At 37.1% G+C, this 15,275-nt stretch overlaps 1 protein-coding gene across 1 annotated transcript in view; it reads right to left on the reverse strand.

Annotated features, from left to right (window-relative positions):
• Positions 1-3,185: 3,185 nt before the first annotated feature.
• Positions 3,186-15,275, reverse strand: part of LOC116173314 (puratrophin-1-like) — a 114,356-nt gene continuing 102,266 nt past the window's right edge. The window contains exons 8-18 of the mRNA XM_031490692.1: positions 11,451-11,582; positions 10,895-11,158; positions 10,226-10,845; positions 5,691-5,840; positions 5,303-5,642; positions 5,012-5,257; positions 4,817-4,963; positions 4,557-4,770; positions 4,396-4,512; positions 4,103-4,345; positions 3,186-3,965 (exon numbers count right to left, since the gene is read on the reverse strand). Coding sequence (XP_031346552.1) covers positions 3,769-3,965; positions 4,103-4,345; positions 4,396-4,512; positions 4,557-4,770; positions 4,817-4,963; positions 5,012-5,257; positions 5,303-5,642; positions 5,691-5,840; positions 10,226-10,845; positions 10,895-11,158; positions 11,451-11,582 — 2,670 coding nt within the window. The 3' untranslated portion in view covers positions 3,186-3,768. The remainder of the gene's footprint in view (positions 3,966-4,102; positions 4,346-4,395; positions 4,513-4,556; positions 4,771-4,816; positions 4,964-5,011; positions 5,258-5,302; positions 5,643-5,690; positions 5,841-10,225; positions 10,846-10,894; positions 11,159-11,450; positions 11,583-15,275) is intronic.

Below are 15,275 nucleotides of genomic sequence, written 5' to 3' on the forward strand. Positions count from 1 at the left end.
CAAATTATTTATACATTGACAACAGTTTCACTGTTGCTCATTCGAGATTATAGGCTATTATACAATAACCAGAGCTGCCGTTAGCCTTCACGGACCTCGGGAATATATGTGATGACCGGGCCCCTATAATGACAAATTTTATTATCCATCATATATTTTCAATCTTTCCTTCTTTCTTGGATTCAAAAGGTGAACATTTGAATAATGTTCATATATGTACCTACATACACAGCAATTTTCATAACTTATTATTAAATGCAAGATCCCTTTTGTCCGGGCCCCCAAAATACGATCGGACCAGGGGACATTACCCCTGCTTACCACCCTTATCGGCGGCCCTGACAATAACTGATCTAAATGCAAAGACATTCAAAATGAGAATTATTTTTTGTTGTTGTTTTAGTCTGTGTTTCTTCCCAACAATTCTTCAGGTCATAGCGTTGTTAACAACTAACATAAGGGCGGCCTGTCTTAGATGTTTGATAACGTGCCATTTTTCGATTTGAAATTTTAGCGGGATCTGTTTAACTTTTGGAGTGAATAACCAGATTAGAGAACCAGTGCAACAAAACTAAAGTACTCTACAATAGAAGGAGCAACCCACATAAGGGAGGCAATTCACTAATTTCAGGTGAATGACCTGTACCTGATGGCCGAAACACTGTAATAGTGTTTGTGGACATTAATAAGAGCATCAGAAGCTGAGATATGTCAGTGTCTAAAATGCTCTATCTGCAATAATGATCTGAAAGGAAACCCGACCCTCAAAAAATCAGCTAAAAAAGGGCACAAAAGACCATCTACAAATCCTAACAGAGAAAGAAGAAGTAACAGTTCACAGAACATGTCAAAAAATATTGCAATGAGGCTATGATCGCCGCTCATAGGTAGGTATATGCCCTGAAAGTGCGGGATAGATGATTCAGCCCACCCGCCATCAACGAGCTTTAAAAGGTCTGTGCTCAGGTCAGTTTTCGCTTCAATGGTCATTTACCGCCTTTATGCCGACGAAATAACTGCTATTTTTTTTGGAAAAAGGAAAGCAGACTCCTCTTGCAAAACGAAAAGAATGCTGCCCACAATCGTGGAGATTGAACATTCTAGGACGGGTTCTTTCTGACTTGCGGCTGATGCACAATACCATCATTTTTGTCAGAGGTACCTACCTAGTTATTTCTCCATGTCTTCAGAGTATGCATATGCAGTGCTATTCATTATGAAGTACACATAGGAATTTATGAGTATTGTTGTTGACTATGTCTACTTTTAAATGACAAAATCTCTTCTGACGGGCGCCTAATTTTATCCAGCCAAAATAACTTTTTAAAGCAAATGAAGATCTGCCCGTCACATTAATTACTTTGAATACTGTTGCTTTGGGTTCCGTATTTTTACTTTCGTTGATATTCCTAATTGGTATAGTGTTGGCAACAGTTTAAGAAGCGTAAAAGATTTATTTTCTGGTAATCCAAAACTAATTATTAGTATGACAGGCTATTGTAGATGCTTAAAATTAGGCGTTCTTCAGAAGAGATTTTTGTCTTTTAAAAGTAAACATATACCTAACTCCCGCCAAGAAAGATTGTCGGTCACAGTACACCTTGTGTCAATTTAAAATCTATGTTTTTTAAGATGCGAGCGACTTCCGGAATAGGATCGTGCCAATGTTGAACGAAAACACTTTTCCTTCAACACTGGCACGATCCTATCCCGGAGGTCGCTCACATCTTTAGAAAAACAGACCGGGATCAGGTGACCGGCAATCTTTCCTGGCGAGAGGTTTAGAGAAAAACACACGTAAATCCCTTGTCTACTTCTTAATAAATACCACTGTATAAGAAATGCGGCATCGTGCGCAAATTTTTTTAATCACCTGTAATACGCACTATTACCACCTTATGACGTAATATACAATTTATCTAAGTGTGAAATTTAAAAATTACCTACCTATGCATAATTATTGAGTAGTAATTTAAACACAAAATTTCCTTAATTTTAAATACAATTTTTGACTTTAAGTCTCAAAGAATCAACCCTAAAATCCTTCCTTGGATGCACTTCAAAAACCCGAATCGAAAATAATCAAAACTGCATTCAATTTCCAGAAAGCGCTAAAAATCTGAAAAAATAGCTTGTCGTGTCGATTGCCGGAATGTCAATGCAAATTTTTTTTTCCTTATATTAAGTAAACGCAATTATTTACGTTAAATTAGACTATACAGTTATTCTGGGGAAGTTGATATCAAATGACTCCTCGAAAACAAAGTGTCAGCAGCGGTACTTCCAAATGGAAGATGGAAGGTCTAGGAGAGAATATTCTGTCAGTGAGTGTGAAAATTTCGAATAGCTCGAGAACGGTGTAGGGAGAGAGCATTCTAAAAGATAAAATAACAGGTCCAGACGAAACGTGTGTGTCTGTGTAACTGACCCAATCCTTGATAGATTGTGGGAAAAATCTGTTCACCAACAAGCAGCGTGATAAATTTGCAGTGCATAAGTAGGTACATTTTGTAATTTTTGCCGTAGTTTAATTTCAAGTGAGTAGGTGCTTAACATTTTATATGTGGTAAGTACACAAACACCTACCCACGTTAAGACCGTAATGTACGACAACCGCCGCCTACCAGAGTGAATATTTACACTGTTAATGAGGTAATTTCCCTAAATGAAATTATGCAGAAAACACCCTGTATTTGCTGAATTTAATTTTCGGTCACACTGTCCACCAAATAGCGAAAACTTGTTTTTCGATTTTCACAAAGAATGCGGTTCCAGATCTTCGTTAGGGATAACTACCTGCTAAATTGCGACATGATAGCATCAAAATTGTGTCCCGTATCAAGGTGATAAGAACAAAATGTGATAACTCCAGTATGACACCATGACCATATAAGAGCATTGCTGTTGCGGTATTTGCCCAAATTATTTTTTTGTCTTTCTGATGTAAGGAATTAGAAAAGTGACATAAACCCAGAACTATGAGATCTTGAGATCCAAATCCTTGTTTCTCCATTAGAATTCAACCCAACATTCTCACTGAAATAATTTTTCAATTTGTAAGCCGTCTGTGTCGTGTCTATTTAACACAAACTAAAATCAAATGTGCTTTTTCACTACACTTTGTACAGAATAAACAAATTAGAAATGTTTGGTTTTATACATATTTATATTTGACTAAGTATATTGTAAATATATAAAAATCATACATGCTCTTACAGTACATTGTGTTATACGTATTCCATAAAAATATTAGTATGTTGCACTACAAGCGCTACTTAACAAATTATTATCCAATTTTCAAATAATTTTTTTACAGAAGATATTATAAATTGGCAAGAAAACTGAACTTTAATCAAAATTCTGTAGTGGAACTAACTCGTAAGACAATTTTAAGGCTTGGATTTTTTATTGAACACCACATAAAGTTGGGACACCTAAACGTTCATCAAAATGCCGATAGGTACTATATGTACATGATGTGATATGAAATTTAATAATTTCGGTATTTATTGAAGTGTGTGATTTGCATATAGCACTGCACTATCATAAAGTAAGTATAAAAACAAATATTTACAATAGCTGAACTCTCTGAAAATAAATTATTAAATATCATGCAAGTTGCATTCAACAGCAAATATAGTACAAAAGTGAATTTCTCACGTTTAAATCTTCGTGTTTAATGACACAACGATTTGAACATTTTTGGTCAATCCTCTACTTCATATAATCTATTTAAATAGATACCTATAAGTAAATGTTCGTTACACACTAAATATTAATAGGTAAATCTTCTGGCACGTGATATATAGTTATTTGTGTGTCATCTGACAGTGTAGGCGTAGTTGTGTTAGACTTCATTGAACTAGTCGAGTGTTGAGAATTTGATTTCTCCAAAGGCCAATAGGTGTGTGAATTGTCGTGGCAATCTTCAGGACCCATCGAAATATCTGCTATAATCCCACTTTCTGTAACAAATTACTGTCATTATGCGAATTGCCCCATCTAATCACTCGAAACCTTTCAGAAAGCTCTTTTTTGGCACCGCTCCGGCAAGCAGGTAAAGGTTCTGAGTGAGTTTAGAATTTGCGCCCCATGCACTTACCTGTTGAACATTGACTATTTAGAGTTCCAGATCTTCGACAGAACTTTGGACTCCCACAGAAAGGTTCAAATAATACTGGTGCGGCTGCAGACGTTGGCGTAGTTACGGCACCTCCAATTGATCCGCCCGAACTGGTACTACTCGATGATATACTCGACATGGAAATCACAGAGTGAGGTCTTTTTGTACTTCGACACGATTCAATTATGGGACCGGCGATCGAGTTACGAAATCGTGGCGCAGCTGAAATCAATGGAAACGTTGCCACCCTCAGTGCCAGAATGTAGACTTACTTTTACTAAGCTGGGCGAAGCTAATGGACCGATCACTAATTTGGTCGACGCTCGGTCGGATATCCAGGCACGGTTTATTTCCAATTCCCATTGAAGACATTTCGGCCATTCTTACCTCTACACAAAGAATTAATGACAACAGCAAGAACGGGAATACTCACCTCGATTCCTAATCGCCTGTTTCCACAGCAATTGCGAAAGCTCCTCAGCCCAGGCCTTCTTGCAATCCTCCGAGGTTGCTTGAATAGTAAAGGTGTCGTTGGGCTTACGTTTCCTAAACCATATTTCAAACTTCGTAGGGCTATCGCCTATTTTGGCGGTCAGTCCGATATCCGTCAGTTTAATACTGTTTTTGTAGATAAATAAGTCTAGATTCTGAAAGGACACTTAATTCATGGCGTTAGCTACAAATGAGACGTACCTTTCTATCGGGAAACCTTCTGGCTTTACTAAACAGTATCAACTCCTCGAACAGGAATACTTGTCGCAACGTCTTTTTACCCGTACGTCCCTCCCACACCAAAAATTCATTTTGCCTTATTAGCTTTCCTTGTTCCTTTAAATTGACCTAAATGCATGCGATTAGAAAAATGCGCGAAAAGGGGAGACGACTTACATCGCAATCCCGAATGGAATCCATCGCCAGTAAGTCATTGCCATGGCGCAGTTGGAAACGTACCATCTCTTCGGCTTGCTTCAGATCGTCTTGTTCAGAAATTGCTCTCTCTGAAGCGCCAGGTGCTAGAGGGGGGCAAGCTTTCATCATCTGCTGCAAGAGTAACGCGTACTTTCCCATGCGCTGTACCGGCTTCAGCAGGTAACTGGCCAGGTCCATCTTATCCTCCAATTGCAACTGCTTGGTCTACCAACAAGTAAGTGAACAGCGGGTCGTTTTTTAGACACTCACCTTAAAAAAGATCGTCCCGTATTCGGACAGCAACGAATCTGACTTTGGCTTGTTTTTGTTGTACAGAGCGTACAAATAAAATTTCTTGCTATGCTTTAGGAAGATCTGTCCGACCTGCAACGGATTATTTTCGCACTGCTCCAGTTCCCTTAGAAAGTGCTGACTGTGAAACTCGTAAATCTTTTCCACATTTCCAAATATTACATTACGTTGTCCACGTAACGCTTGAGGTATATCGTCCCTCATTAGCTCGGGTATGTAGTTTTCAATTATATAATCCAGGGATTTGACGTAATCTCTCTCAGTATGTATCATCTCTCGCATTATGAATAAGAGAGTTCTGCGAAAAGTCATACTAGGCGCACATAATTTGAGCGTGGTAACTTACTTCTGAGTTTTTGGATCGGTGTGCGAATCGAAGGAGTCGACTGGTAAGTGGAAAGTTGAGGCATGGCAATGTAAGTGGCTGTTGGCTGAAATGGGAGGCACCTTTTTCCTGCTTTCGCCAAAATGATCGTCTTCAATGTCATCGCTACCGCTGGAAAAATAAGTGTAATAAACATATTAGGGTAAAAAATGTTTCGTTTGGGAAATACGTTCCCAAAAGTCCCAAAACTTGAATTTTTTATGTTTTTTTTTACAAACAACACGCAGAAGAATCAAACTAAACGGTTATACCCACATTATTATGGATGGTTTATTTACAAAAATGTTCGTTTTGGATCTTTCTACAGGTCGTCGTTTTACGTGTTGGGCACATATAATATATTATATGGTTAGGCAACATACCTCACAGCAAGATTAATGATACTACAGCTGCATCCAATTCGTAGTCTTTTAGTGAAATCCGTCATATCACAAAAGCCTAATCAGTTCGTGAAACAAAGAGAATTTGACGTGTGGGGTAGTTTCCCTTCCCATTCTAGATCGATTTTTATTTTTTTCTGGATACCGGGGACGGATACAAAAAAAATTGCCAAACCAAAAGGTTTCTAAACAAATCAGAAAATTAAATTCTTGTTTCACAATCTACAAGTGGTGCACAGAAAAGAAGTTCAGGGGTAGAAAATGGAACATGACTCCTGCAAAAACAACACCCTGTAAATGTTCACTACCATTGACATGGCCAATGATGTAATACCTTCAGCGTAACTTATATTTCACATATGAGCCCAGTATCCCAAAAGCTGCAGGAGATATAAAAAAATAAAAAATGAAATTTTAACACCCTGTAGATCGATAATGCGGACCTACGTTTATATGAAAATGAGGTAAAGAATTAGCCCCTTCCGTATTTACATCATATTTAGGAAGACCCCGTGTAAAAATCTCGTGTCAGGGTGTTTGTGGTGGCACTCCTCCGAAACGGCTCGACCAAATTTTTATGAAATTTTGTAGGTATGCCGGGGCGCTTCCGCCGAAACTAAGCGTATGTCCCCCAAAAAAAAAGATATTTCCCAACGTCAGTACAAAGTCCGCGGGGTCTGCTAGTTATTAGACAAAAATGCAAAATTATTGCTTTTCTTTAAATTGATAAGACATTGTAAATGATAAAGTTGCACATGTTCTTTGTACGGAATTTCTTTATGCTTAGAAACTATTTGTAAGTTTTATCCTTCGTATAAATTTAACACGTGTTAAAAGCAAAGGAATTTTGTCTAGATAAGAAACCAATCGATAAAAATTGAGTTTATGCGTGTTTAATTAAAGTAGTTTAGCTTTTTGGAAAAAAAAATAAATACAATTAAATTTTGTTTTTAAATCTAGTTTTTGACCTTTTGAACTCATTTTTAGTGACGAATAGTGGAATGACAATCTCATTTATTTTTGTGTTAGTCGAGGTGTTACCCCTGTTTGTATTTTTTGTGTCACACAGCAATATACCGTGCGTCCTATTTTGGTAGAGATTGTAGTATACATTAACTGTTTTTAAAGGGACTTGATGTTTTCGCCAGGCCCCTTTTTGGTAAAACTTTTAATAGTTTTCATGCCAGAATAAGTCTATCTACGTTTGTCTCTGAGATACAGGGTGAAAATGAAAAGTTTGCACAGAAATCCTCCCAAGATCCACGTGAATGGTATAAATCTGGTAAAATTGCTTACTGCAGCTTTTAAATGTTCCGTCCAAAATTCCAAAAATGCCCCTTTACCTCTTTCACTTGACCCCGCAGTCTTCCCATCATCGGCGAAAAGAAATAATATAACGTTGATCAATCTCTCATCTTCAATGTGAGCCGAACATGGCGGTAGGCGCTAAAGAATCGCAAGAATCCGAAGGATGTTAAGGTTTTAAAATTTTAAGAAAGAACTAAAAATTGGAAAAACGTGAACAATTTATAGATTCTCAAAAAATTCAGCAATTCGAAAAATTTGAAAATAATTGACGAATTTGAAAGATTGGATGGAAGCATCAGAAATTTAAAAAATCTGAAAACTTTGAGGAATCCGAAACACGCGAATAAATCAAAAAGAATAATTGCTAGAAACTGAAGAATACAAATAATTGAATCGTATTACTTATGTGAATATTTTTGAAGATTGAAAAGGTCATTTTCGACATTTGCTACACATTTCAACAATTTCCTGCACATCTGTAACATTTTCGTCAATTTTGTGCACCAGGTAGGTATATTTCCTTTCTAAACATTTTGAAAAGATTTCCAAAATTGTCTTTTCTTAAAAAAAAACTCAAAAACTATTACTTAATAACAGGCAAAATTTTGAAAAGTAGGTTTTGTTTTTATAAAATTTTTATTTTTTTTCTGCAGGATAAAAATTGGGTGAGAAATATGGCGGTTTAAAGTTGGTAAATAGTAACTTCTTCAAACCTCAGAGCAATACTGAGGGTCAAACCTGTTCAGCTCAAACACTATCAAAAGTTAAGGTGAAAGGTGAAAAAATAAATCTGTATAGGGTATATGAAGCAGTTGAAAAATCCACAAAATGGTTTTTTGAATAAAGGGGAGCGGACCGGGAGTGACATTGACAGACAGGCGGTACGAATTTCGTAGGGGCTGCAAGAAATTAATAAAAAATTAAATCAATAAAGAAATGTGAATCTAATACCACTATACAGGATGATTCAAACTCCCATATTGTTGAATGGGGAGATTAATAATGCAAAAAATAGTATAAACAACGTCATTTAGACGTTAATTTGTCCTAAACACCAAATATAAAAAATAAGCACAGGGGTCATTTTGCTTGTTTTTGTATTTCAGCGTGTTTTTCCTTTTAGAAATTTGTGTAGAAGCGTAATGTTTTCGTGTTGTAAAATGTTCAATTTCGATAAGGCGATCCCCATGAGAACATCTCACATCTGGTCGAATTTGTGTGGTTATAGAAGGTCTTATCTGGTCGTTTGCGATAAGAAGTGTTTTTATCAGGCGAAATTTAATTATCGCACGTGTTCCTTCGCTGATAAAAGAGATACAGGTGTTTTACGAAGGTATGCGCTTTATTTCGGCGTGAATGGGGACGCGTCCTGTCGAAGCTGGGGTTATTGAAGTCTAATTGTGAATGGCGGTTTATTGATAAATTCATTGAAGATGGAGATTATTTTATGTTGGAAGTGATGTTTCATTAAATACCGATGACAACGAGATGACGGGGATTTTTTTCAGCCTGTGTATGTGAAAACGTAATTCGTCGGTATGGAAATAAGGTGTTCAGAAGAAGTTAAGAAAGATTAATAAAAATTTAAGTTATTACATCGTCAAATGAAGTGATAAAAGTTCTCGGAAAGTTTTTTAAACATGTTTTGCTCGTTACATAAGATTTTTTATTAATTGTCCATCGAACGACTGCGTGCGGGGTATGTGTAAAAAAACTGGATCGATAGCCTCTCTTTCTGTCAGCGTCTTGTTTAATTTTGTTTTTCATGTTTTGCGGAATAAATTTTTGTCTGTCATTCCCGCTAGGGTAAAACTGATGTAAACGAATCTAAAAATGCAAATTTTCGTAATATTCCGTAACTGTAACATCCACTATGAAATGCATCATTTAATAATTAGACCTTTGGAATGTGCTGTGAACAATTCCAAAAATATTGTCTAATACACAGTTTTTATTCCAACCTTGAACCACAATAACTAAGAATTTAATTCTAAAGATTTTTTACATTTTTAATGATTACTGCCATAGGGTGATTTTTAGGGGTTGAACATTTTCAATTCATCACTATGTCTCCCTCAGAATGCCATTGATTAGAAGCTAGAATCTACAATTTTATAATTATTTGGAAAAATGAATAAGCAACCTACCCTGGTAGAACCTAAATTCAAAATTTCATGAAAATCGGTGAGATTAACGTAATTAGACGATTTCAATCGATTTTGCGCTCGAATCTAGACCTACAAAGTTATCTTTGAATGGGAGTGGCATTCACTCCCAACTTTGAATTAGCGGGTAAGTAGAACTTAAATCCAAATTTTTGTGCAAATTGGAGCTGTTTCGTATAATTATAGGGTATGGCCGTAGCTTCAATGAGTGGACTATCAAAGAATTTTTGGAAATTTGCACTCCATATTTCTATTTGTAGAGCTTCTCCAAAATTTCCAAAACCATATTCAAACAATTTTGCGAATCAGTATTTTGAAATCAAGGACACTACGTTTCAAAATGATGTGCCGCGCTTTTGAAGAATGGAGTTGAGATATTCTAGGTACACAAAACAAGGTAAGTAATCGATTCTACTGATGAACATGAAAAGCCGCAGCCTGATGGACCGCAACGAATACACCTGTTACCAAACTGACTTCATCTAAACTTGCTACTTGGGAGTCTACAGACTTACAGTTAAAATTGGAATTATAGCTATTATTATTATTCTACAGAACTACAACATGGAGCACTTTATTTACCATACGAGTTAGATAAATTGGTATACCTGACCCTCGACCTGACCATAGTGATAATATCTACCTTTTTCCAAAACCATCACTACCCTCCTCCGTGATGCTATCCTGCTGGTTTTCTGTATGGTCTTGATTAGATCCGGTGCTGGAGCTGCCCGTACTGCACAAGGTACAACTTTCACTATAGAACTGGCACGAACAAGTACTTTGCAGTTTCTTTTTGTAGACACTATCGTCACCAAGCGAATTGTCCGCGGTCGAAACACCACTATCACAACGGCCACACCCACTTAAACGTGAATCCGAACTGTCAATTTTTTCTAATAAATTTTCTACACTCTCGCGCACCTCCTTTATTCCGTCTAGGGTTAAACTGTTTTTACGATCAAGCGTTTCCTTTGTACTGTTCGTTAGGCTACACCCGCAGCTTTGTAGGCTTTGCATGTACTTCTTCTTTAACTTGTATGACACACTGTTTTCAATGTCCGACTCGTGGCAGCTGCAGGGAACGCCGGCAGCATGGTGGTTGCATTTGTAAATGAAGGCTATGGAACTAACGGAACGTCTTCGGAGGGGCTGGGTCTGCATTTTAATTGGGGTACTCGTCGCGTATTCTGATGATGATATGTATTGGAGACGATCAACTTTGTCCTCTTCCAGCTTAGGTGGCTGAGAGTGGTGAACACCCTGAGAAGGCAATAAGACAATCGGTTTTGCAAACGTGCAAATTACTTACCTTGTATAATTCGACTAACTTCTCATTTCCCGTTTTAATCGCAACCTTCCGTATGTTTTCACCCTCGGCACTTCCAACCGTCGAATCGACCAACTGGAGGCACCGAGATACATCTTCCAAATTTTCCCTGACCTCCTCCAGTTTCTCGCTGAAAATCTTGACGTGAGACTTCAAATCGGTCGCGTTTTCCTTCAGGTTTTTCCCTTTCACGTCGGGAATGTTGCCGGATTCGTCGACCAAGTCACCGACTCGATCAATTTGCCTCTGCAATTAAAATCGTAACGCAAAAAACCGTTACAAAACAAGCCGTAGCATTCAAAAGAAGTAATGAATGGGTAACTTTTTGTCGATTATTAAATTAGATGAGCATTCTTTCTTTTTGTTAGAGTACTTTCATCGGTTGCACCATTATTCAATTTAGACAATTACGATTACAACAATGTAATTTAGTGTTATGCAGTGCCAATCAGTGAAAGTGCTAAAAAAATGCAATAGCCGTTAATTACCGATTGATTTATCTAAATAAAAAGGGGTCAACTAGCAAAAAAAGTCATACCATAGCGTCGAAGTAAAATTTTTCAAAATCCTTTTCGACAGCTTTCACACTTGCGACGTCACCAACCGCGCGTAGTGCCATGGTCTGACTTCGAAGTGTTTCATCCCCGACTTTGCGAATCCAGGAAAGCAACTGCAAAAAAAAACGCACAAGTAGTAATTTCCATACGTACAATGAAATCATTACGCTAATTGCACGTGAGAAAATAGACCGCACGCACTCTAAAATTTCTCCACAAGCCTTTCTTACAAATTGCACTATGACAGTTACCGTCGACTTTTTGTTAATTATATTGTGCAAAATTACACAGTGTTTCAGTTAGGCGTACCTCACCGGAATCAAACTCGTACTGTAAACAGGTGAGAAGTGGTGGGTGATAGTAGGTACCATCGTCACATTCGCAGAATTTATTGTTATAGAATTGAAATAAAAACGAAAACTGTTTATACAAAAGCTCCAATCACCATGGAAAAGTAAACTCGAAGAATGTATTTAAGGATATCGGAGAATGTATTATCAGTTTCCAAGTAAGTGTTCTATTGCATTACTAATGCAAATGCTTCGTATTTTAATCATCCGAATAAACGGAGGCGTATCAGAAATTCCACTATAATAGACTTGCAATAATCATATCACATTTTTTGCCATAGAAGAAGAAGCTGATTGTGTTATATAGATAACTGTAACTGGTGATTTTAATGTTGACTATCTCAATGCCATTTGTAGAAAATTATTTGGATCACCATGAATGAAAGAAGCTTGTCTCCTCTTTTGATTCGTCAATAAGAATACCAAAGTACAGTTGTCGATGAGTTGACATTTGATTCTTTTTATTTATTTTAGTGGTTATTGTGTATAGTATAAGTATAAATAGTAACCTTATTATTGACAGATGCAGTTATATTTGTTGTCTGTAACGTCAAGAGCCTTAAAAGACCTCGATAGATTTTATGTGTTAAACAAATGGTTTTGATCTACAATGTTATTAGTATTTATTTAGGCACGATCGGAATTTTTTTATTTGCTATAGTATAAACCGGGCAACATTAACCAAATCATAAGACAGGTTCTAAATTATTTTTTGCGAGGCGGCTCAAATTGCGTAGTTACGCCACTGTTCGCCGCAAAATTACAATTGAATGCCATGCCTATTCAAAAAAACCTGAAAATGTTGTTGCTCGATTACGGAATTTCGTGATAAAAGTTAAATCCAAAGGATCAAGCCGCACCAAACAAAACCGTGACAAAAGACTCGTTTGATTCAAGTCAAAATTAACTTTGATACCCAATTTTTGGGGAATATAATTTAATGCTAAGAACGCTGATCGTCGATCCGATCAAGATCAATTGTGCTCGTTTTGGCTGTTTTGTAGTTTCATTTCCTTCTAATCACAACGACGGGTAAACGCGACACTACGGCAGATTACGGCGTTGTGTCAGGAAACCGTCAAGTTAAAAGCGCGACCAACCACGGCACGTTAGCGTGGAACTTCGAAATGAGCCAAACCGACCCTTTACGTGCTCGGATTCAGAACCCACCGTTTTCTTTTTCAATCCATTAGGGAATGATATAGTATTCCAAGGTTGGACGACACAAAGGGTAGTTTTAGTTGCTGTATAAATAAGGTAACGTGTTTTTTTTCTATTGTATTCAATACAAACCGATTCCTTTAAGGATAGTGTATAAATAGAGTAGGAATTTTGTCGTTTAAGCAGTAAAGGAAAAACATTCCTTAAAGGTTGGGTCAAGTTTAAGTAAGTTAATTAGAAAAAGATAAAATATTCAATTTGAATTCCATACTAAGTACCAATCAGCAACAGACACTGGGAACGAAACTTGAATGCGATAATAGAAATATAAAAAAATGTGAATTGCGTTTGTATAGAACAAAAACATGGAGAGGAAACAAAACGAGAATAATCTAAAATATGAAATCGGAGACGGAACGAAAACGAAACGATATCGGAGAAAGAAAATAAGGAAAGTGGAATGGGCCTTGTAACGGAATGACCCGGAACGAAAGGGTAGCATAAATTGAGTCAACTTGTATAAGGGAAAGAAAACCAAAATGGATTGAGAAGGTAACGCAAGCGGAAATATAGCAATAAATCAATAACATAAACATGAACAGAATGAGAACCGAACCGAAAGAGGAAACCAAGAGTATATGAGTAAAACTGAAACGAAATGAAACGCTAGTGGAAAAGCGAATAGGAGCGGAATAGAAATGGATGAACAATAGGCCGTATAGAAATTATAAGCAAAAAAGGAACAGAACAAAATGTGAATCGAACATGACAAAAAGGGAAACAGAGCGGAAGCCATACTAAACACAACGATAACACAACGGTAGTGGACCAAAAACAATTGAGAGCAGGAACTATAAAGAAATGGGTGAGAATTGAAATACTCCAAAAAGAATTCAAAGGAAATCGAATGAAAACTGTAATGGAATGGAAAAGCAGAGGAACTTAACAGAAGCATAACGAGAAGATAACCTGAACGGAAAGAGGTGCTGAAACAGGTAGGGAGATGGAACGAGATTTAAAAAAGAACATGAAAAAAATGGAGGGATAGCAAGAGAACAGACGAACACAGAACCAGAAAATCGTTAAAACAGAAATAAAAAGGAATTAAAACGGAGATGAAAAATAACTGCAAGAAGCATGAGTAAAACAACTGCTACTAAGAATGGAACGAGCACGGAAAAACAAGAATAAGGTATATATAAAAAATAAATTACTTAAAAATAAAACAAGAACACAGCGAAAATCAAGCGGGGGCCAAACTAGGAGATAACGGAAATGGAAAAAACTAATACAAAACGAACGTGGGCGAAATGGAGCCGGAATTAAAACGGAACACGGCCAGAAAACAAAAATAAGAAAACTGGAATATGCGGCGATAGGGAGGATAGAAAAACATCCTATTTGAAAAATAGACAACCGGGAGAGCAAACGCATTCAGCATAGAATTGAGGGCAATAATAAATAAATACTGAAGTAGAACGACAACAAGATGGGAGTAAAGCAAATACCTATTATGAAATGAGAAGATAAGGAAAACAGAATCAGAGATGGGTGGGAAAGAAAAGACGGAGTAGAAAAGGGAAAAGAAAATTAACCAAGAAAAACAGAAACAAATCAAAGCAGAAGCAAAACAGAAAGAAAATAGTATAGGTATAAAACGGTAACACAACGAGAACGGAACGGAAGAACAACGAAAATAGAATAGGCGCTAAACAAGAACGGAAGGCAAGCAGAATGTGAAAACTGGACCATAAAGGCAATCACGGAGAAAACATAACGAAGATAGTATATTGCTAGAATGGAAATAGAAGGAAAAGGTAACGTAGACGGAACGCAAGCGAAGTGAAAAAGAAACAATTGCGCAACAACAACAAAGAGAAACAGAATGGTTAACACTTTAACAGAGCGGAAACAAAATAGCAACGAGCAGGATACAGATACCGAGAACGAGAGCACAGCGGAAGATATCGGAAAGGGATTGTAACGGAAGCGAAACGGGAATAAAACGGAAACAGACCACGAACACAGAAGGAAAGGCATATATAATAAAAGAATAAAGTTGACAGAACGGGAAATAAGGAAAACAGGTATTGAATGAAACGAAAACGTAAAAGAATGGAAACAAATAAAAACCCAAAGGAAACGAGAATTGGGCTCTGGCGGGGAGCGAGAGTGGAGGAACCCATTGTTCCACATGACGTGAGAGAAAAGCTTTCTACCACTGTGGAGGATGTAAAACAACAAGACCACACACGATTTTCAGTAGGGGAATTTTTTGCCACTCAGTCCGCATTC

Source organism: Photinus pyralis, unplaced genomic scaffold, assembly GCF_008802855.1.
Source record: "Photinus pyralis isolate 1611_PpyrPB1 unplaced genomic scaffold, Ppyr1.3 Ppyr1.4_LG6, whole genome shotgun sequence".
Lineage (NCBI taxonomy): Eukaryota > Metazoa > Arthropoda > Insecta > Coleoptera > Lampyridae > Photinus > Photinus pyralis.